The following is a 22,195-nucleotide window of genomic DNA, read 5'->3' on the forward strand; positions in this document are numbered from 1 at the left end:
CCCAGCGTGCTCTGAGGATGCTCCGGGAGATAGTTCTATAGGTTTGCTCTCAGCTTCAGTCTCTTCCTTTCTTCTTTGCAACCAGAGGGCAGGAACTCCCATAGTCCTGTTCTCTGCCAAATATAGCAGAGGTTGTCTGTCACAGACAAGGCAGAGCTTCAGCGTTTTCCTGAGCATCACCTAGTCGCAGAGTTTCAGCGTTTTCCTGAGCATCACCTAGTCGCTGAAAGCTCTATATTGGTCCTTTTTGTAATAGGAAAGCCAGGAGGTTTTCAGATGCTTCAAGATGCTTCATTCATAACATGAATAGTAACCATGAGAATCATGTCTAACCTCTCCCGACAAGAATTGACTCTGTCGTTGTGTGATGGGTCAGAAAGTAGACATAGCCTTCTTGAGTTTCTAGTTTGCAAAGGTGACACACCCCTGGATCTCACTAGTGAGTGTGCACGTATGCACGCACACTCTTCTGCCAAAGTGGGCAGCTGTATGCGTCCTCTGCCAGAGCCCCCTAAAAGCCTCTCCATTACAAATCAGCTTTGTCAGCAAACCTCAGGAGAGGAGGACCCTCTGAAGAGATGAATAATTGATCATCTCTAGATAGGATATGTCATAAACAGGCTCCCTACACTATGAGAGTAGGGCTAGTTTTCATTTGAGAACTCAGCTGATGGAGAGGGTGGGGCTCAAATCTCAAACCCTCCAACAGCTGCTAGCCTGGCAGAGTGGAGCTGCTGAGCTGGGGTTAGGGTGGGAGGATCCGGGTGGGGAGGCAGCCTCTATTGCCTCAGATTCTGGGAGAATTCACCCTAGAGAGTCCACCATGGAGAGATGGGTGTTTGTGCTCATTCTGGCTGCAAACACCCTGGATGAGTTTCTGCTAACGTGGTGTGTAGCTTACAAGCAGCAGGCTAGCTCTGTGGCTTGTTCCTCTTCTAACTCCTCCTAAGACTGAGAAAGGACAAGCAGCAGCAGTTCGCTCTCCTGGTACAGCTCTGCCTAAGCACCTCCCTCTGCTTCTGTTCAGTGGAGTATCGCAGGGACCATGTGTACTCACTTGAACGGTCAGGAAAAGCTTGAGGCTGGAATTGGGTCTGCAGCCCTCGATGGTGGTGTTGACTGACTGAATTATCTGGAGAGTAGAGAATCCCACCCTTTCCCAGCCTTGCCCAATGTAGCTTTTCCCAGCATCGGGGATTCTGGAATCCCTCAGGTTGGGGGGCTGCTGCTGTTGAACCCCTGCAGTTATTTGGAAGACCATGGTAGAGATTAGGGGCCCCAGAAGGGAGTTTGCTGAAGTCCTGGCCAGGCAAGATGCAGAATGACATTCCAGCAGAGGCCCCTGTGGCCCTGAAGGGAGACAGGAGTGGTGCAAAGGTGAGCTCTAAACTTCGGGTGCACGCAGGTCCTCAGGAGACATAACTTAGGTCATTTCTACACCCCATTGATGTTTATCCTGCCGGTTCCCCCTGGACCAGATGAGGGGAGCACACCCTAACCTGGGGAAGACCTAACAGGGGACCTGAGACTTGTTGACATTGAGTCAAAGAAGAGACCTAACAGGAGTAGGAGGGCCCCAGCACAGTTGAGTGGGGTTTGTACCCAGAAAGTAGAGAGGTCATTAACTGTGCTTGGAGCCTCAGCTGGTCTTCCAAAGCTTGGGGAAGATAAGACAGATGCCAGTCAGCCATCTCTACAGGAGGTGGAGAGGCACAGGTTCCAGAGGTGCCTAGAGCCTCATCCCTTAGCAGCTCATGGCACAGTTGACTCTGCATCCCAGCAGAATGAGACTATGCACATGGTGATTCAACTGTGGCACAGGCTCATCTGGAGTGAGCAAGGATCGGTCAAGGAGACTTCACCCAGTAGAAGTATTTTGTTTCTTGTCTCAGTGTTACTCCTTTACCCCTGTGACTTGTTTCTTGCCCATTCTTCTGTTAGTGCCTTAGCTCAGGCCTGATGTCACAGATCTGGATAGTGACGGTTGTGTCTGCTTAGCCTTTAGGTCACAGCCTTTGGGACTTACAGGGACTTTTCCCTCTGGGAACGAATGTTAGTCTACTCTGTGCTGTTGTCCTCATATAGCTGTTTTCTTCCATTTAGGATCCGGTGTGTGGTTGGGGATCTCAGAGCCTGGCAGGTCTCCTCATCGCATGCCTGCTTGATCCTTCCACCTGTGAATTCTTCTCCCTCCTTCCCTCTTCCTAAATACCTGTCTGTCTTTCCTGCCTAATGGCAAAGATTCCTCTGAGAGGAGCCTTTCTAGACTCTGCCATACATGCTTGTCTGGAGAGAACTGGCATCTCCTTTCCCTACCAGCCCCAGTGCACCTGAGTACACAGTGCTATGCTTTAAGGCTGCTCCCAGGCCTGTTATCACCTTGCATCCGTGTTAGAAATGGCAGCTTACTGCAGCTTCTTTATGTTTGTGATTTCAGAGGAAAGGAAGCCTGTGTTCAGGAAGGGACTGTGCCCTGTTTAGGCTGTGTTGCCGCCTTCCGGTACCCATCGGTAAAAGCATACTCAACCTAGATTTAAGGGAAAGGCAGGAAAGGAGGAAACGGGGCATACATAGTATAGTAGCTGAGCTAGTAAGAGCTGTTCTGAAAATTGCCCTACATATTTCTTACTATGGATTATGATCGGAAAGTCTGAGAAAGCCAGGGGGCGGTGAGACCTTCTGAAGCTGCTATACCTCATTATGGTGAGTGTGGTCATTAGCTGTTAGTCTTTCGTTTGAGTGCACACTCTGGGTCTCCCGTGTATAATTTGCATGGACCTGGTGTAAGTGCAGGGTTGTATTTACGCAGTTTGATTTTCTCTCTCTAGCCTCTTGACCTTTTGGCACCTGGTCCAGCCTGTTAGTCCGCTGGCAGGTGACAGGTTACTCCACATATGACTAGTTTATCCCTCCTGTTTTCAGCATCTGTGTCTTCTTTGAGAACAGCTGTGTTGTTGCTGGTGGTCAGGGTCTGGCCTAGGTGTGTCTAGGTTCTTGATCTCTTCTTAAAGAAATTGAAATAAAGGCATACTCAGATTGCAGAAGGAGCAAGGGAGCTTTATGCAAAGGAAAGTGACAGACCAGACCAGAGTGGTGGCGGGCCATGTGGGTGGAGACACTGAAGGGCACTGATATTGGAACTTCAAGAGAAGGAGGGGTTTGGGCACTAGGGGCTTTGGGTAGTCTGTTTGTATTGACAGCTTTTATAGAACCATTTCTCTATTTTGCGTGTCCTTCCCCATAGTGTGTGTGTGTGTGTGTGTGTGTGTGTGTGTGTGTGTGTATCCAGTTAGACATAAGATGGTAAACAGGGGATTCTCCTTAAAAGTTCACAATGACAACAATTTAATTTGTTTTATTACACACATATTTCAAACCAGTTCAGCCCAGAATGGCCTATTTTCTGTACCCAGACCCAATTCAAGTATGACTGGATTTGATCTAAGATTTATGGTCACTAAAGGCGAAGAGAAACTCAGTCTGTTGTTCAGAGAGGGGTGTATGTGCAACTAGGTGTGAACAAGGACTCTTTATTAGTGATGGTTTCTAGGTTCAGAGAGAGGTGGTATGCGCAGTTAAGAAAGAGGGGTGTCAGGTTACCAAGTGCCTTATTAGAAGAGGGGATATGCATAGCCCAAACTAAGTGGAGTCCCAGGTTGCTAAGTCATTTGCTATGTCTGCCTGCCTCACTGTGGCAGACTGCTAGACCCCACCCCTGTCAGCTGGCTTACCAACTCATACTCTGAGTGTGGCTAGGCCGTGGTGACAGGCACTTGCAAGCAGCACTCTCCATAGCTGGCGGCAACAGAGTTGTGGCAGATGTTGTGAAACTTGAGCATCCTCGGATAGAGTTGTAAATCAAAAGCCTGCAGGGACTTTGAAGGTAGTCAGTGAAGTTATAATTGATTCGGGTGTAATGAGTAATCAATCCTTGACCCCTGGCCTTGGCTTCAGAAGGCTACACTGGTGTTGAGATGGGGAGTGTGCTATATCCTGTATAAGCAGTAACTCCTCTCTGCTATAGGCGAATGTGCCAGGTAGAAATGTAGGACCTAAAGAAAATCAAGGCTAAGCCAGGCGGTGGTGGCGCACGCCTTTAATCCCAGCACTCGGGAGGCAGAGGCAGGCGGATCTCTGTGAGTTCGAGACCAGCCTGGTCTACAAGAGCTAGTTCCAGGACAGGAACCAAAACCACAGAGAAACCCTGTCTCGAAAAACCAAAAAAAAAAAAAAAATCAAGGCTTCATGTACAACTTGAGCTTTAAAATTTGTCTAAATAAATAAACGCTAACTCTGGACAAGCCAGCTACGCTGGAGCTGGCAGCTCTTGAGGCTCTGACCTGGGCATCATGGTATCAGTGTAACTCCCCTGCTTTATTAGCCACAGGACTAATGGTAACGTAGGCTGTAAGCCGTTGGGCTGATGGTCTCCTCCGGAACCTGGATGCTGGTGGTACCTCTGCCCAGTCAAGAACCTACCTGCTTTCCAACTTTGGACTGAAAGTCGGGGAACATGCTTGTCCTCGGTGCTCAGTGGCAGCTTCTGTTGGCAAGTTTGCTCCCGGCTCTCCAGCAGGTTCTGAGAAATGTATCAGTGGGGTTCCTTAGCAAAGAAACTGGAATTTGGGGTGTTCTTCTTTTTCCTACCATGCTGGCTTTTCTTCCTTCCCCTCTATGCCTATGTCTCCTTTTCCCTTTATTCTCTTTTTGGTCTGAAAAGCATTTTTCCTTCTGAGGGAACTGAGTGGCACGTAGCCAGCCGTAGTTGGTTCTTATTCACACACCAAAAATAACTTATAAAATCCCTTTTCATTGTGTTGACCATTTTGGGGAAGCCTCAGCTCATGTAACATTAGTCTTCCTGGCGTTGTTTTTGTGGATCTCATAACTCTTTGATGGTTCTTCCTGGTTATGCATGCTCCTCCTCCTGTCCCTGTACATGGAAGCACATAAAATTGGGTAGCTTCAGGTCTAAGCCACACTTCTGTACATTTCTAAAGTATCTTATGGCTGCTGCTCTAGGCATCTAAAGATAGTTTTCCAGCAGATATTATATGGCCTTTGGGGGATAGGAGGCTCTCCTTGTCCCAGGAGTGTTCTTCTGTACCAGCCCTGGGTAGGGAAGGCCCAGGAACCCTTAGGATTTAGACATTGCCTTGCCTTGACTACCACCAGTTGCTTAGTCATATAATAGTGATGGTGTGTGATAGATGCAAGGGACTTGGAAGAGTCCTGGAGAAAGAGGCAGAGTGGGTGAGAGCAGAAGTGATGCTTTAAGAATAAACCACAAAAGCCGGGCGATGGTGGTGCACACCTTTAATCCCAGCACTCGGGAGGCAGAGACAGGCGGATCTCTGTGAGTTCGAGATCAGCCTGGTCTACAGAGCTAGTTCCAGGACAGGCTCCAAAGCCACAGAGAAACCCTGTCTCGAAAAACCAAAATAAATAAATAAATAAAATAAAATAAACCACAATAGCCATTGGAGAGGCCAGAAACTCCGAGGACCACGTGTTCAAAGCTGAGACGTAGAGAAGCCAAAAGCAGTAATGAGATGGGATCTGCGGGCTGAGACTCATTGCCACAGCCTGGTTCCTAGTAGCCACTGCTACTGTGGAGCTGTGACCATGTGTGACCGTGTCGGGGACTCTGGAGCTGTGACCGTGTGTGACCGTGTCGGGGACTCTGGAGCTGTGACCGTGTGTGACCGTGTCGGGGACTCTGGAGCTGTGACCGTGTGTGACCGTGTCGGGGACTCTGGAGCTGTGACGCCATGTGTGACATTTTTAGGGCTGGTATGTTAGTCATTTTAAAGCTTTTTTGTGTGCTACCCAAGGATCTAAGGCATTTTTTAGCTTTGTATTTTGGCAGGATCTTAAAACTTATACAAAGTTGTAAGAATTATACCTGGAACTCCCATGTCCCAGAATGTTTGTTTGGTCTCATTTGCTTCATCATTTTCTCTATATGTATATTTTCATATATACATCCAAACATTTTGTGACTACCTGAGATCAAGTCAGAAATGTTGTGTCCCTTTCCTGCTAAATACGTGTGTGTGTTTGTCCTAATAACCAGGCATTCACTGTCTTTAGAAGAGGTTTTGTGTGTGTGAACATGAGTGTGCCGTGGCCATGGAGGCTAGAAGGAGGTTGTCAGATCCCTTGGAGCTGGAGGTACAGGAATTTATGAGCCGCAAAGTGTGTGCTGGGATTTGAGCTCTAGCCTTCTGATAGAGCAGTAAGTGCTCTTACCTGCTGAACAATTTCTTCAGCACCCAAATTAAATTCTTTAGTTATTTAACTATTACCTTTTGGAGGGGGCATACTGCGGATCAGCCTAGGGCCTCCCATGTGCTTGGCGTGTGATCTACCACTGAGCTACAACCCCAGAAGAATTTTCTTATCTAATTATAATGATCCAAGTCAAGATTAGTATGGTCAAAGCAGTGTCTGGTCTGTGTTGCTATCAGATCGCATCGGTAGGGTGAGTGCTACTCTCCCCAAGTTTGAGAGCTAACTTATAAACATGCATTTTGTCTATAGAACTTGGAAGAAGCTCTTTCTTGAGTATAGGTTTTGAGAGAACACTTCAGGTATTGTGTAGAACACTGCAGCTTTGTTTACCTGATAGTTTCCTTATGAGTAGATTCAGGTTCTACATTTTGGCAGAAGTTCTCTGAGCTGTCAGCCTTCTGTGTCCTGTGCAGGCCACAGTGCTGATGTTGCCATATTGTAACAATAACTGTACTGAGTAGTTGTGATTGAACTAAGAAACACCTTAGGCCTTAAGACACACCCTTGAGTCCTTCAGGCCTTTTCTAAGGAAGGTTACCTGAAGGGGTAAGACTCCCAACTGTGTTCCTATACTGAGTAAAGAGGAAAAAGCCAGTTATATGTCAGCATTTCCCTCTCTGTGTGTCCGGTCTACTGACCTCTCACCCTTACTGGCGCAGCTGTGTGACTCACTGCCCTTAGACTGTATTTACAGTGATGGATTGCACCTTCAGACTGTGAGCCTAAATAAATCCCCTTCCCATAAGTTGCTTCTTGTCAGTTATTTGGTCACAATGATGAAAATTACTGTTATATCTAATGCTGATCGTTTGGTTAAGGTGGTGTCTTTACCAAATTTCTCCTTTTTGTCAGGTACTTTTCCATTCCTGTGGAAAAACAAAACAAAATAATAGAGATAGGAAAAAATTTTTGAAAGTATTTTTAACAGTTTCAGAGGATTCAGTCAGTAGCCACTTGGCCTCATCGGTGTTTGAAGCAGAGAGTCATGGTGGGTAGCAAGTCTCAGAGCCAAGGGGCACACCTCGTGGAGCCAGGAAGTAAAAAAAAAGGAGCTGGGGTCCCTCGATCCCAATTCTTCTCCCAATTCGGCCTAGTTCCTCAGTTTCCACAGCTTCTGGGTAGTACTAGCCACAGTGGACCTTTGCGGGTGCTGCAGAGCAGGCTATGGGACTGTGCCTCAGCTGCTGGGACCCCTGCAGGGAGGTTCTCAGCAGTTGTGAGTCCTGCACCTCACCAGGCTCCACCTCTGCCTGTGATTTGGAATCTGTCATTCCTTCTGGGGTTCTCCTGGCCTTCCCTGCAATGGAAGGATTTTCCAAGGGATGTTGAGTCTTGCAAACTTAATGCCATGTCTTTGTATTTGCTTTTGCCTTTCCGGGCTAGGTCCTGTGGGCCTACTTCAGCCTCACCTTCCTTTCTGTATGCTCTTGTGGGCATGAGTGTTCCTGACTCTTTCCAGGCAGGCTCTCAGATGCCATCTCACAACTGGCTCTGATGGAGCGGGGCTGCTCTCAACGTGGGGCAGGGTCAGACTCAGTATGGGGCGGAGTGGATCTCAGCGTGGGGTTTCCCTCAGGCCTGGGGCTGCATTTGGGAACTGCACTAGCTCTCCTAACAAGATGGTTTATCAGGGAGAGAAGGGAACGGTGGGTTTCCTCCTTGGTGGGAAGCTCTGGCTAATCCTACCCAGGCTCAGTGGGGAAGCTGCTTCCCTAAATCGTGTACTTCCTAGCTCCCTATTTACCACACAGCATTCCACGTTCAGTTTGTTAGTTCTCTTACCCCGCTGACACACAAACAGTAGACAGGGCCCTGGCGTGACCCTGGTTAGTGGAAGCTTAAGGGCCTTTTTGAGTGTTCACGGGTTTTGTAATTGATCTGAGTGACGCTGAGAATGCCACGTAACACCTCTTTGTGTGTTTGCATGTGTACACACCTGTGTGTCTGTGGAAGTCAGAGGACAGCCTTGGGTGTCATAGCTCAGGAGCCGTCCATCCCCACCCCCACCGTCTCACTCTAGAGCTTGCCAGGTAGGCCAGGATGGCTAGTCAGCAAACCCTTACGGACTGGACTGGCCTGTCTCTGCTTCCCCAGCTCTTGAGATTATAAGTGTGTGCTACTACTCCTGTTGATGGTGTTGGTTTTTTCTTTCTTTCAAATGTGGGTTCTGGAGATTTGAGTCGGTTTCTCATGCTTACAAGGGAGCTGTTGCCCTGCCCCCTTTCTGGTCTTTTAAAGACCTTTCTATTGTGGCTGGTAAAGCCAGCTAAATGGTGGGGATGCATGGAGCTAGACCAAGGCGCAACAAGTACCAGGGAGAGAGTCTGCAGGAAAAGAGGGGTTTGGAAGTATATGTGGGGAGTGTGAAGCGGGGTGATACTTTACAAATAGTGTGGTTTATGGTTTTCCTTTTCCCCGCCCCTGTTCTCTCTCTCCAGACAGGCTCAGAGCTCAGCCCAGTTGATGGACCTGTTCCAGGTCAGATGGACTCAGGGCCAGTGTACCATGGAGATTCAAGGCAGCTAAACACCTCAGGGGCGCCGGTCAATGGTGCTAGAGAGCCCGCCGGACCCAGTCTGCTGGGAGCTGCAGGTCCTTGGCGGGTAGACCACAAGCCCGACTGGGACGCTGCCTCAGGCCCTGCTCACACTGCTCGTTTGGAAGATGCCCACGACCTGGTGGCCTTTTCGGCCGTGGCCGAAGCTGTGTCCTCTTATGGGGCCCTTAGCACCCGGCTCTATGAAACCTTCAACCGTGAGATGAGTCGCGAGGCTGGGAACAGCAGGGGCGCCCGGCCTGAGAGCTGTTCTGAGGGCAGTGAAGACCTCGACACGCTACAGACAGCTCTGGCCCTTGCGAGGCATGGCATGAAACCACCCAACTGCAACTGCGATGGCCCAGAGTGCCCCGACTACCTCGAGTGGCTGGAGGGGAAGATCAAGTCTGTGGCCATGGAGGGAGGGCAGGAGCGGCCCAGACTCCCAGGCACTCTGCCTCCTGGTGAGGCTGGCCTCCCAACCCCAAGTACCAGACCACTCCTTAGCTCTGAGGTCCCCCAGGTACCTCCTCTGGAGGGCCTGCCTCTGTCTCAGAGTGCCTTGAGCATTGCCAAGGAAAAAAACATCAGCCTGCAGACAGCCATCGCCATCGAGGCCCTCACACAGCTCTCCTCTGCCCTCCCTCAGCCTTCCCATTCCACTTCCCAGGCGTCCTGTCCACTCCCTGAGGCCTTGTCCCCTTCTGCCCCTTTCAGGTCTCCCCAGTCCTACCTCCGGGCCCCCTCATGGCCTGTGGTTCCCCCAGAGGAACATCCATCCTTTGCTCCTGATAGCCCAGCCTTTCCTCCAGCAACTCCAAGAACTGAGTTTCCCGAAGCATGGGGTACTGACACCCCTCCAGCAACACCCCGGAACTCCTGGCCTGCGCCCCGCCCAAGCCCTGACCCTATGGCTGAACTGGAGCAGCTATTGGGCAGTGCCAGTGATTACATCCAGTCAGTATTCAAGCGGCCCGAGGCCCTGCCCACCAAGCCCAAGGTCAAGGTTGAGGCCCCCTCTTCCTCCCCTGCCCCGGCACCATCCCCTCTTTCCCAGAGGGAGGCTCCCCTGCCCTCCCCAGAGCCTGACGCCCACCAGAAGGCCCAGACGGCACTGCAGCAGCACCTCCACCATAAGCGCAGCTTGTTCCTGGAGCAGGCCCATGATGCCTCCTGCCCTGCTCCCACAGAGCCTCAGGCTCCTGGCTGGTGGGCCCCACCAGGCTCACCGGCCCCACGACCTCCTGACAAACCACCCAAGGAAAAGAAGAAGAAGCCCCCTACCCCAGCTGGAGGTCCTGTGGGAGCTGAGAAAACCACCCCTGGGATCAAGCCCAGTGTCCGAAAGCCCATTCAGATCAAGAAATCCAGGTCCCGGGACATGCAGCCTCTCTTCCTGCCTCTCCGGCAGATTGTTCTGGAAGGGCTAAAATCCCAAGCCTCAGAGGATGTGCAGGCACCTCCGCCTGCCCAGCTCCCTGCCCCGCCTCCCGCCTCCCAGGGTGCTGCCTCCCAGAGCTCTGCCGCCCCTCCACCCCCAGAACCTTCTCTTGCGCTATTTGCACCTAGTCCCTCTGGGGACAGCCTGCTGCCCCCTACTCAGGAAATGAGGTCCCCCAGCCCTATGACAGCCCTACAGCCAGGCTCCACCGGTGGCCCCCTTCCTCCTGCTGATGACAAGCTGGAAGAGCTCATCCGGCAATTTGAAGCCGAATTTGGGGATAGCTTTGGGCTTCCGGGCCCTCCTTCGGTGCCCATTCAAGACCCTGAGAACCAATCAACATGTCTCCCAGCTCCGGAGAGCCCTTTTGCCACCCGCTCCCCCAAGAAGATCAAGATTGAGTCTTCGGGGGCTGTGACTGTACTCTCGACCACCTGCTTTCATTCGGAGGAGGGCAGCCAGGAGGCCACGCCCACCAAGGCCGAGAACCCACTCACACCCACCCTCAGTGGTTTCTTGGAATCGCCTCTGAAGTACCTGGACACGCCCACCAAGAGTCTTCTGGACACGCCTGCCAAGAGGGCCCAGGCTGAATTTCCCACCTGCGATTGTGTCGGTAAGTCCGTTTGAGAGTTAGGGATGGACAGGAGAGCAGCCTGTGGGCTTGGGTTTCTAGGGTCTTTCATTTGACAGATGGTTTACCTGCCTCTCTGCTGTGTCCTGGGAAATGAGCTGACAGGCAAGTGGACAAAACCCTGAAGGAAAACTGGGATCAGTCTAAACCGAAGGCTGTCTTCCTTCCTTTCCTGTTGCTGCAAAGCGATTAAAGGCAAACAAGTTCATCTTGGCTCACAGTTTGAGGGTGCAGCCAGTCATGGCAGGGAAGTGAGAGGAGTTTGAAGCAGCTTGTCACGTGGCAGCCGCAATCAGGAAGCAGAGAATGATGAATATGTGTGCTGCCCAGATCCTGTTTCTGTTAGCGTAGGGTGTCAGCCAGGGAATGGCGCCACCCACAGTGGGCTGGACCTTCACTTCAATTAATTTGACCAAGACTACTGCCCAGAGGCCCATCTCCCAGGTCACTCTTTCTAGGCTCTGTGGTGATGTCACTTCCTGCAGGTGGTGTCTTTGCAGAGCCCTGCAGGGCCATCTGCTAGAAAGCAGCTCTTCTAGTTGTCAGGAGGTGACCTTGATCCCAGGGGAAGTAGTAGGTTCTTGGGGGTTTGGAAGCAAGTGATGTCTGTTATCTTGAGCTTTTAAAGGACTTCTGGCTTAAGGTGTAAGGAGAGACTATCCAGGAACTATAAAGAAAATGCCACAAGCTGTGCATGAAAACGTGTGCGCTAAAGTGGGAGGGAAGAGGGAGCGGATGGATGGATGGTCCTGGAAGAGAAAGAGGTCTTGGGTCTTCACTCAGGGCAGGTGGCTTGGAGGGGAGTGTTTACTCAGCTCTGTAGGCCTGAGCCTGGAATGGCTGTGCAGCAGGAGGGAGCGTCTAAGTCAGGGGCTCTAACTGGGGTAGATCTGGGTCATGTGTGTCCCCCCGTGTCCTGGATCAGGGGGCTAAAGAGCCCATCAGTTTGTACGCCTTGCCCTTGGGGGCCTTAGAACCACTCGCATGGACTAGACAGTCTCAGAGGAGGAGGTCCTCGGTGCGGTGGCAGCCTGGGGTGTGCTCTGCTCCTGTGCCCCGTTGCTCAGGAAAGGTCCATGAATGACACTTGCGTCTCAGGTACTGACAGAGCAGACACACCAGTGTTCTTGACAAACACATTGGATTCTTGTGCCTGTGCGATACACAAAGGCTTCTTCCTAACTTGTTAAAATGTGCACGCAGTAAATAAACAATGTGATTCCTAAAGTGCTTGTCCCGGTTAGTGAGGAGGGTCTAGACTCCCGTGCGCTGCAGCTACCCCAGACTCCAGGGTATAAGACTGGGGCATGACAGGATTCACTTGGAACAAAGAGTTCGGCCGCGGGTTTCTTTGAGGGGTGAACAAGCCTACTAGCTCTGCTTCTTGTTAGATGGCCCCGAAGGCCTCCTGATCCCTATGGTTTGGGGGAGAGAAGCATGTTCAGATCACGAGAATTCCTCCTCTTGCCTTTACGTGTTTGTTTGTCTGTCTCACTTCCCTGAATGTAGTGCCCCATGCCCTTACCTATTACTTAGGATTTAACAAATGTGTTAATTGTTAAATCTCATTTTATGGCTCTGAGGGTCGGACAAGGCTGTCTTAGAATCTGAATTCCAGCCCCATCACTTACTAGCTGGGAGTGCTAGGGCCATCTCTAACCTTCAGATACACCCTGGAGGTGAGTTTACTGATGGAGGTGATGACCTGGAGCAGGAAGCTGCTGACAGCAACAGTAGCATTCGTGAACACTAGACCAGGCACTTCACAGTCACGACAACATTTAATCCACACTACAGTTAAATGATGTGGGTGGCTCCATGGTAGCTGATGAAGCAAAATCAGGTCATAGAAACGGTGGAATAGAGATTTGAACTTAAGCACTTGGGCTCTTAATCACCACCCAGGCCATACTCTTTGTTGTTGTCATGTTTGTGTTTGATGCAGGGAAGTCAGAGAGAAGTTCTGTGCAGTTGGTTTTCCCATTTAAGTGGGTTTCAGGGGTCAAATCCAGGTCCTCAGGCCTGTACTACAGACCTTTACCCAGAGGCAAGTCTGTAGGCTCCCCACCATGCCTTATTGTGATTGAAACTAATTGAAAAGCAAGCCCTAACTACAGCGGCTGGATGGGGGGGTTTGCCTTCAGTTCCTGAAGGGCCTGAGGCTCCTGTTGGGAAAAGACATCGAGTGTTATTTTCGACTGTTCTGGGTAGACTCTGTTTGTGAAATTCAGGCTCAGGAGAAAGTTTTTCAACAAAACTGCTCACTCTGAGATCCATGACAGATGGGGACCATCCCATGTTCCAGAAATGTATCCCTTAACTCTTGATAGGCAGAATTTGCAGGTTTATATAAGAAATTTAGCTGGGCAGTGGTAGCATATGTTTTTAATCCTAGCACTCTAGAAGGCAGAGGGATAAGGAACTCTGTGAGTTCAAGGTCAGCCTGGTCTACAAGAGCTAGTTCCAGGACAGCCAGGGCTGTTACACAGAGAAACCCTGTCCCAAAAAACAAAACCAAAGTTTGCAGGGATGTAAGTCCATTAAGCACTTGTATATGCTTAAGAGTACTCTTGCAGGGGACTGGGGTTCAGTTACCAGCCCCACAAGAAGAAGTTCAGACCCATCTGTAACTCCAGTTCCAGAGGATCTGACTCTCTCTTCTGGCCTCTGTGGGTACTGGGCACACACACACAGTGCACATATATAGATACAGACAAACGCTCATACATAGCATTTTTAAAAAACCAAAATAGGACATCTCTTATAACATAGTACAAGAAACTTACCGTTCATGTTTCTTACTAACTCTTGACAAGTGTGCAGTTCAGGCCAATGCAAACATCACTGGATAATCAGAATAGCAAGAGCATTGCCCATATGTGAGAATTATGGAGCAACATGTGGTGGCATGCACCTTTAATTCCAGCACCTGGGAGACTGAAGCTGGAGAGTTAGGAGTTTGAGGCCAACATGGGCAACATAAGAAGTTATAGGCTAGTTGGTACATGTAGAGAGACTGTCTTAAAAAAATAAAACCGTATGGTTTTCTTAGGTATTTGGATAGGATGCATCTAAGTTTGTTCTCTAAATCTTGGATACTAAAACTAAAGGCAACCATGAAATTTCAAAACAGATCTAGACAATGTGGAAGTCATTGGCTTTCTCTGAGAGGTGGTGGGGTCTTTAACTACCTTTGCGGTGGTATTGAAATATTCCTAATATTTTGAAGTTTGCATTAGAGAGATCTTGTTTGCTGTTAACCATCCTGTGACACTTGGCAGAGGTGGACAGGGCCCTGGACTTCAGGGGTTACCTGTGTCCATGCTCAGGAATGGAGAAATGCCCAGAGGAGACAGAGTAGAACAGAGAACAAATCCAAATGACCTCTCAGTGGAAAAAGCACCCTTTGAGATCTACTCATTTCATAGGTGAGGAAGCATCTGTGTTGGCTTTTAATCGTTGTCTTAATGTATCCGAGGAGCAGCCAACAGGAAACTGTGGGAACCGACTAACCCAGAGCCCGGGGAAGGAGGTTAGATGGTGAGGGTCAGGGAAAGATAGGGCAGATGTCATAGAACTGCTGCATGTTAAGTCTGTTTCCTGCCTAAAGTAGGTACAAGAAAGGCGTCTCTATTGTCTGGAGCCAGGTGAAAGTCTAGGGGAGGGAAAGACATTGTTCAGTACATGTGGCTGGTTGTGGTGCCTATCGGGTGACATTAGAAAATTTGTCCCCTTCCATTGCATTCAGTTTGATGGGATAGTCTTTTTTAAAAAAAAAAAAAAATTAAGGCAATAGAGTATTTGGGTAAAAGTGGAAAATCTGTTCCCGAGTGAGAGGGTGTCAGAAAAAACCTGCTGACAGAGGTGATGTCATGTCCGATCGAGCTTTAGAGGGGCAGCAGGACAGGACAGAAGAGGTGCATGGTACGGGCAGGCTGTGGGTACAGGGAGGTGAAAGGGCTGCAAAAACCCGTGAGAATGTGGTGGAGGGAGGCGAGAAAGACAAGTTCTGGTGTGGCTGGTATGTATGCTCACTGGGAGCGGCAGGAGAGCAGTTTCAGGGCAGGGAGGGATGGTGATACTGAGAGCAGAGAAACCAGTTTACAAGCTCAAGCAGAAATTATGAGTGCCTTTAATTCCAGCACTGGGAAGGCAGAGGCAGAGGGATCTGAGTTCAAGGCCAGCCTGGTCTTCAGAGCAAGTTCTAGGGCAGCCAGGGCTCTGCAGAAAACCTGCCACATCCCCCCTCCCCGCAAACATAACTGCTGGGTAGGAAGGAGGGAAAGATGGGTAGAACTTCAGCAGCCGTGCGGCAGGAGTGGAAAGGAGGAACAGTTGATGTGACCCCTGAGATTCCAGGAGAGAACTACAGGCCAGCCTTGCAGATGTGGGGGGGATGGGGGGGGCAAGATCAGATCCATGAGTTGGAGATTCTGCTGCAGTTGATGGTGGTTGAAATTTCAGTTGTGGCCATTTCCAGGCTGAATGTGTAGAGCGGAAAGAAGCCTGAGGGTAGAGAAGACCAATGTTTAGGGGCGAGGGCTCACACTGGAGGCTAGGGTCATATGTGAGGGAGTGGAGAAGGCAGGTGAAAGCCCCTGGAGAGTGGTGAGCATCAGTACTGAGTCAGGATTCCCTGACTGTTCTGTGTGCTCTCCTTTGCAGCTAAAGCCTGTGCTTCTTGATTGCAGGATTGTCTCTTGTAGTTCTGAAGCATCGAGGCTAGCAGGCACCTAAATAATTTTGGGTTAACTAGTCAACTTTATTCCACCTCTGTATTTTATCTTGACAGATGTGTGATCAGCATAGGTATAAACTTTTCACGTTTTATCTTGGGTCAGTTAATGGACCTATTATATAAAGGTACTTAGATGAATTGCCAGTAACACAGACTGCAGATTACCTGATCATGTTTAAGAATTTCATCCAGAGCTGTGCAGTGGTCCTGCGCGCCTTTAGTCCCAGCACTCGGGGAGCAGAGGCAGACAGATCTCTTGAGTTCTAGGCCAGCCTGGTTTACAAAGTAAATTCCAGGAGGCTACACAGAGAAACCTTGTATCAAAAAACAAAACAAAATTCTATCCAGTAATCCTGATCCAGGGCAGGTCCTGATCATCTGCCTGCCCCCTGCTGTGGACTTTACCAGCTCTCAGGAAGTGTCATGCTGGTGGACACTCTTGGAAATGGATCTTATGTGACTGTATATTCATGCTGCCCATAACATTGCATTGAAAAGCTGAGGCCTTAGCCGGGCAGAGGTGGCCCATGCCTTTATACCAGCACTTCAGGAGGTAGAGGCAGGCAGATCTCTGTGAGTTTGAGGCCAACCTAGTCTACAGAGCTAGTTCCAGGACTGACTCCATAGCTACAGGGAAAGCCTATCTCAAAACAAAATAAAACAAAAGGTCAGGCCTTGTACAGATAAACACTGTGTGATCTGGGCCTGGCTGTGCACAGTCTGTGTACCAGTGTCATGAACGCTGGCTGTGCACAGTCTGTGTACCAGTGTCATGAACGCTGGCTGTGCACAGTCTCTGTGTACCAGTGTCTTGAACGCTGGCTGTGCACAGTCTGTGTGGCAGTGTCATGAACGCTGGCTGTGCACAGTCTCTGTGTACCAGTGCCATGAACGCTGGCTGTGCACAGTCTGTGTGGCAGTGTCATGAACGCTGGCTGTGCACAGTCTGTGTACCAGTGCCATGAACGCTGGCTGTGCACAGTCTGTGTACCAGTGTCATGAACGCTGGCTGTGCACAGTCTGTGTACCAGTGTCATGAACGCTGGCTGTGCACAGTCTGTGTACCAGTGTCATGAACGCTGGCTGTGCACAGTCTGTGTACCAGTGTCATGAACGCTGGCTGTGCACAGTCTGTGTACCAGTGTCATGAATGCTGGCTGTGCACAGTCTGTGTACCAGTGTCATGAACACATGTCCCTATATGCATTCTGCTTTTGGCTTCCCCTACTGGGAAGTGGAGACCTTTATGTCTGTTAGATTTCTGTTTAATTGCCAGTGTGTTCACACGCCACAGCGTGCATGTGGAGGTCATCTTGTGGTAGTTGCTTCTCTCTCTCTTTCTGTCATGTAGGTCTTGGGGATCTAATCAGGCTGTCAGGCTTTGGCAAGTGCTTTTCCTGCCCCCATAGTGTGTGTGTAAAGAGGGAGGGGGAGGTGGGAGGTCATTCAGAAACTGGGGGTCCCTCCTTATTCTGAGTGGTTTCATTTGCCTCTGGCTAAAGATAGGGGGGAAAAAACCCTTTCATTTCTCCCCCAGCCTGGTAGGAGTTGAACAGAGCTTTCTTTCTGTCTTAATGAGTTTAAGATTAAGTGCACAGGGTTAAGGAAAATACCTCGAGCATTCTCCCAAAAACAGTCTGTTGAGCTCCTGAGCTCCTATATATTTCAGAAAGAGAAACCTCGCCTCACCTCTTGTCTCACTGTCCCCCGCGAGGAGAGAAGGCAGACTTTCCTGAAGAAGAGTTGAGTCATTTCTCTCTTTCCCTTGATGAAAAAGGAAGAAATGTCACATAGGACTGAAAGGGAAACAAATGGTGACCCAATATCCAAATAGCAAAAATATTCCTTTTCTGAAACCCAATGAAAGAAGCCCAGAGGAACCTAATGAAAGAAGAAAATTTCCTCGCCTAAAAACTGATGCTAGCCCTAATCCTAAGCCACCAGGGTTTGTCTGCCAGCAGTTGTTGTAATATGAGGCGGTGGCAGGGCTGCGGGGTTGAGTCCCCAAAACTCCAGCCGCCTGGCTCGGCTAGCTTATGCCCCAAATAATTACACGGACACTGTATTCTTTTAAACACTGCTCTGGCCCATTTCTAATCATCTGTGTAGCGCCCCTAGGTGCGCTTACCGGGAAGATTCTAGCCTAAGTCCATCCTGGGTTGGAGCTTCATAGCGTGCGTCTTCCCTGGAGCAGGTAGCATGGCGTCTCTCTTGCGTCTGCTCCGGAGAGGAGAGCTGCGGAGTCTGACCTCACTTCCTCTTCCTCCCAGCGTTTTGTTCTGTTTACTCCTCCCACCTATCTCCTAACCAATGAGCCAAGCAGTTTCTTTATTGCTTAACCAATGAAATCAACAGATTGATATGACACTCCCACATCAAGCAGTCAGTGCTCACAGCACTGGGTGTTGGGGAAACAATCCTGGGGCCTCAGGAACTCCACAACTTAGAAACTAGAGACCACCAACAGAGAAGGCATGCTTGGGCAAAGTGGGGAGCTCACTTGAAGGACTTCATCCTCCAGCATCTGGTGGGTTAGGTGCTCAGCCCTGGTTGCCTGGCAACGAAGGAAGCCAGACACTGGGAGCCAGCTCTGTAGGTGAGACCCAGCAGTGTCAGAGGCCCTTGTGCAGAGACTAATATTCACTGAAACTCCAGATAAAAGTCCTCCTCAGTGCGGGGCTCTTAGAAACTGAGTGAGATGAGCCGGAGTCCCCAGGGACTGTGCCTCCAGGACAGAGCTTCTGACCCAGCCCTCAGCACACGAAGGTAGAGACTTAGGCATTAGCTCCATCAGACATAGCACCTGGGGCTGACGCTCCTCAGTTGGACTCTCCCGACCAGAACCTGCTCAGCCCCTGTCCCTTCAGCCCTTGGAGCTGTCTTCTCTGGCTTAATATCTAAGGGAAGAATTTGAGCGTGGTTAAGTAAATAAAGGTAATATTCTATTTCGGGCAAATGAGTCTAGAACCATGACTCTTACTGAGAAGGAGGGCTGCTTTGTCCTTCTCTAAGTGAAGACGTTTTGAGCTGTGGGAGCAGTTGTGACGGTGCTAGCATCCAAAGGCCACAGATGATGCTGAGCCTCAGCCACTCAATACGGATTATAAGAATTATTCGCTCTGCCGTGTCCATTGCAAAGCAGTGTGAGAAGCGGAAAGTGAGATGCCTTGGGCATAGACTTCCCTGTCAAAAGATTGCTTAATATTGAGCCTTATGACACAGGTCTGTAATCCTGAGTACTGTTGCCTGAGGTAGGAAGAGCAGAAGTTCAAGGTCTGCCCAGATTAGTGTGAGGTCAAGGCCAGCCCATACAATTTAGCAGGACCCTGCCCCAGAATAAACAGCAGAAGCAGGGGTGTGGGCAACCCCAAATTTCCTGTTGGAAAGATCACCTGTGGCGTGGGGGCTCCACAGACGCATTTTCGGAACTGGGAGTTTTTCTCAACAGGAAGTACGGAGGGAGGGCCGATTTCTGGGCTCACGCCTTTATCCCAGCACTCGGGAGTCAGAGGCAGGGGGATCTCTGAGTTTATCCCTAGGGCCGAGGCTGTGTTCTGCTGTAGTTGTAGTGACCTAACTCACAGCACTGAGTGGTGCTGTTCTGTGTCCCTGTGCTACATGACAGAATCTCGTGCTTTTCCACTTGCCCTCTTTGGTGAAGGGCCCTTGTGAGTTTGTCGGCCTGCTTCTCTCTTACTGAGTAGTGGAAGTTTTTATGTGGGATATATCTGTTGCCGTTCTCTGAGTATTGAAATATTCTTGAGTAACCAAGATTGGTGCTCGGTTAAGTCACCATTCACGCGTGTAAAGGTCTCATTAAGACATGTCCAACTTGCAGGAATGCAGACTTTCCGGGACGGCTGGGAAAGGGACTGTCAGTAAATGCTAAATGGTTCAGATGTATAGAATAACCGAGCGTTCTTCTAATCCGCGGTTCTCAACCTGTGGGTCACAACCTCTTTGGGGGGATCAAATAACCCTTTCCTAGGGGTTGCCTAAGACTGAAAACACAGATATTTTTATTACAATTCATAACAGTAGCAAAATTACAGTTATGAAGTAGCAATGAAAATAGTATTACGGTTGGGGTCACCACAACATGAGGAACTGTATTAAAGGGTTGCAGCATTAGGAAGGTTGAAACTACTATAAACAAAAGCTTCATCAAGCATGTTGATACATGCCTATAATCCCAACATTTGGGAGATAGAGGCAGAAGTGTAGGTTCAAGGTCATCCTTGATTACAGATTGAGATTGAGGCCAATTTAGTCACCCAAAATGAATCCCTGCCCCAGAAAACAAAACATCAGAATAAGTAAAATACAAAATGTACTCATATTGAAATGAATTTACTATATTAAGCATCTTTCTTTTCTCTCCTTCTTTTCTCCCCTTTCCTTTCTTCCTTCCTCCCCTCATCCCTCCTGTATTCTCTTCTTTCCTCCCTTCCTTTCTGGCAGGGTCTAACATATCCCTGGCTAGCCTGGAATTCACGATGTAGACCAGGCTGACCTGACCTAGAATTCAGAAATTCCCCACCCTGCCCCCCACCTCTACCTCTTGGATGCTGGAATCAAAGGCTTGTGCCACTCTCTGCTTATATTAAACATCTTATAATCCAGAGAGGGAAGTTTATTCACAAGAACACTAGCAAGGGGCTAGAGCGACTCAGAGGTAGCCACAAGAACAGACTGCTGCATGGGGCTGGAGAGATGGCTCAGAGGTTAAGAGCATTGCCTACTCTTCCAAAGGTCCTGAGTTCAATTCCCAGCAACCACATGGTGGCTCACAACCATCTGTAATGGGGTCTGGTGCCCTCTTCTGGCCTTCGGGCATACACACAGAATATTGTATACATAATAAATAAATATTTAAAAAAAAAAAAAAGAACAGACTGCTCTTCCAGGGGTCCTAAGTTCAGTTCCCAGCACCTGCATGGTGGCTCCCAACCATCTATAATGAGATCCGGTTCCCTCTTATGGCCTGCAGGCAGAACACTGTATACATAATTTAAAAAAAAACAATAGCAAGAAGCAGATGGTACAGGAGATGGAATAAGTTCAAGAGGCACTAACTCCTTCCTCTCTAAACGTCCTGTTAGTGTTAGCAAAAACATGGTAAGGATTATCCACGTTAGAGGTGGCGTGGTGGGGGAATAAAAAAAAAAAGAGGAAATAGTGAAAATTAGAAAGTAATGAACATGAAAAACCAAATGTCAGAAGACCAAATATGTTTTAAAATAGAATCAACTCCCCTGATGACCTGCAAGTTCAGAGTGGTATCACCAAGTAGGCCGTTAAACCTTATTTTGCTGTGGGCAGCACCATTTATCGATTACTGATTAATGTATTGATTGTTATATTGTCTATGCACATGATCTAAGCCTTGCAGAGTGTGTTTCCTGCAGCCGGGTGGCACATCACTACCTGCAGAGAGAGCTCCAGCTGCAGCTCTTTGCAAGGTGCTATAATCCTGGCTGCAATGTCATGCCGTTCTGCAGGTGGCATTTGTCAAAGGGATCAGGACTAGCTGACCCTTCATTGTCAAATCTGCACTCTGAGTTTCTGTTGATTAGTCTGCTTCTGGATGCTGGTTTCCTGTGGGCTGAAAGTTAAGATCTAAGGACTTGCTTAGTTTGTGGTGAAACGGCCCCTGCCTCAGGTTCTAGCGTCCCCTCTCTTAGTGATGCCGTGTTAATCACAGGCGAAGGAGGCGAGAGCCAGATACTGCTATTGTGAAGTTACTTCTTCCCTTTTGCATCCAACATGCATTCTGAACAAAGTTCTCCAGGTCCCCGTGATCCCTAAGTGGACTAATTTTTCATTGGTAATGACAGAGTCATGATTTTTGTCACTCTGTCTGTCTTGTATTTAGTTCCTGGCATTTTTCTGAACATTAGCAGGTTTAGAAAACATTCTCTCTAAGTGAAATAGTCCAGTCACAGGATGAAGACTACCGACCACATGGTTTCACTTAGTTGAGGTTTCTAACATAGTCCAACTTACAAGATTAGAAGACAGAATGATGGTTATCAGGGATGTGGAGAAATGGGAAGTTGTCCAATGGGCGTAAAGTTAGTTAGTTATCAGACATTATCAAGTTCTAGGAAGCTACTCACAGCATAGCACCTGTGGCTAATTCTGTGCTTGCAAATAAATCTTAAGAGGGTAGGTTTTACATGAAGTGTTACGTAGCCCACCAAAGTGCATCTCGCCCTCATTTAGATACTTTTACCAGAAATCCAAGGGGACCTGTAATCTCCTCTTTAATGACAGTTTTCAGAATGTAAACAGCGCTTAATGCGTGTTGCATCAGCTGGAAGACTGCCTCTGAAGTCGGGGTAGAGCTTTGTCATGATGTCCTCTGCATGGTGTCAGCCGGGCACGTGCTACGTTATCACCCATACTTAACATTTCCTGCTATCCTCACACTGTCTTTTTAAGAATATTGTTGGAACTGGAGAAATGGCTCAGTGCTTAAGAGACCTGTTGATCTTTCAGAAGACCTAGGTTTGGTTCCCACCATCTATATGTAGTTCACAACCATCTTGT

At 49.0% G+C, this 22,195-nt stretch overlaps 1 protein-coding gene across 6 annotated transcripts in view; it reads left to right on the forward strand.

The window, feature by feature from the left end:
* The window catches only part of Tet3 (tet methylcytosine dioxygenase 3), a 108,434-nt gene that overhangs the window by 40,748 nt on the left and 45,491 nt on the right, over positions 1 to 22,195 (forward strand). For all 6 annotated transcript variants that reach the window (XM_075983722.1, XM_075983720.1, XM_075983724.1 and 3 more), the window contains one exon: positions 8,733 to 10,887. In XM_075983722.1, the coding sequence (XP_075839837.1) occupies positions 8,733 to 10,887 (2,155 nt within the window). The remainder of the gene's footprint in view (positions 1 to 8,732; positions 10,888 to 22,195) is intronic.

Source organism: Microtus pennsylvanicus, chromosome 8 (genome assembly GCF_037038515.1).
Source record: "Microtus pennsylvanicus isolate mMicPen1 chromosome 8, mMicPen1.hap1, whole genome shotgun sequence".
NCBI classification, from domain to species: Eukaryota; Metazoa; Chordata; class Mammalia; order Rodentia; family Cricetidae; genus Microtus; species Microtus pennsylvanicus.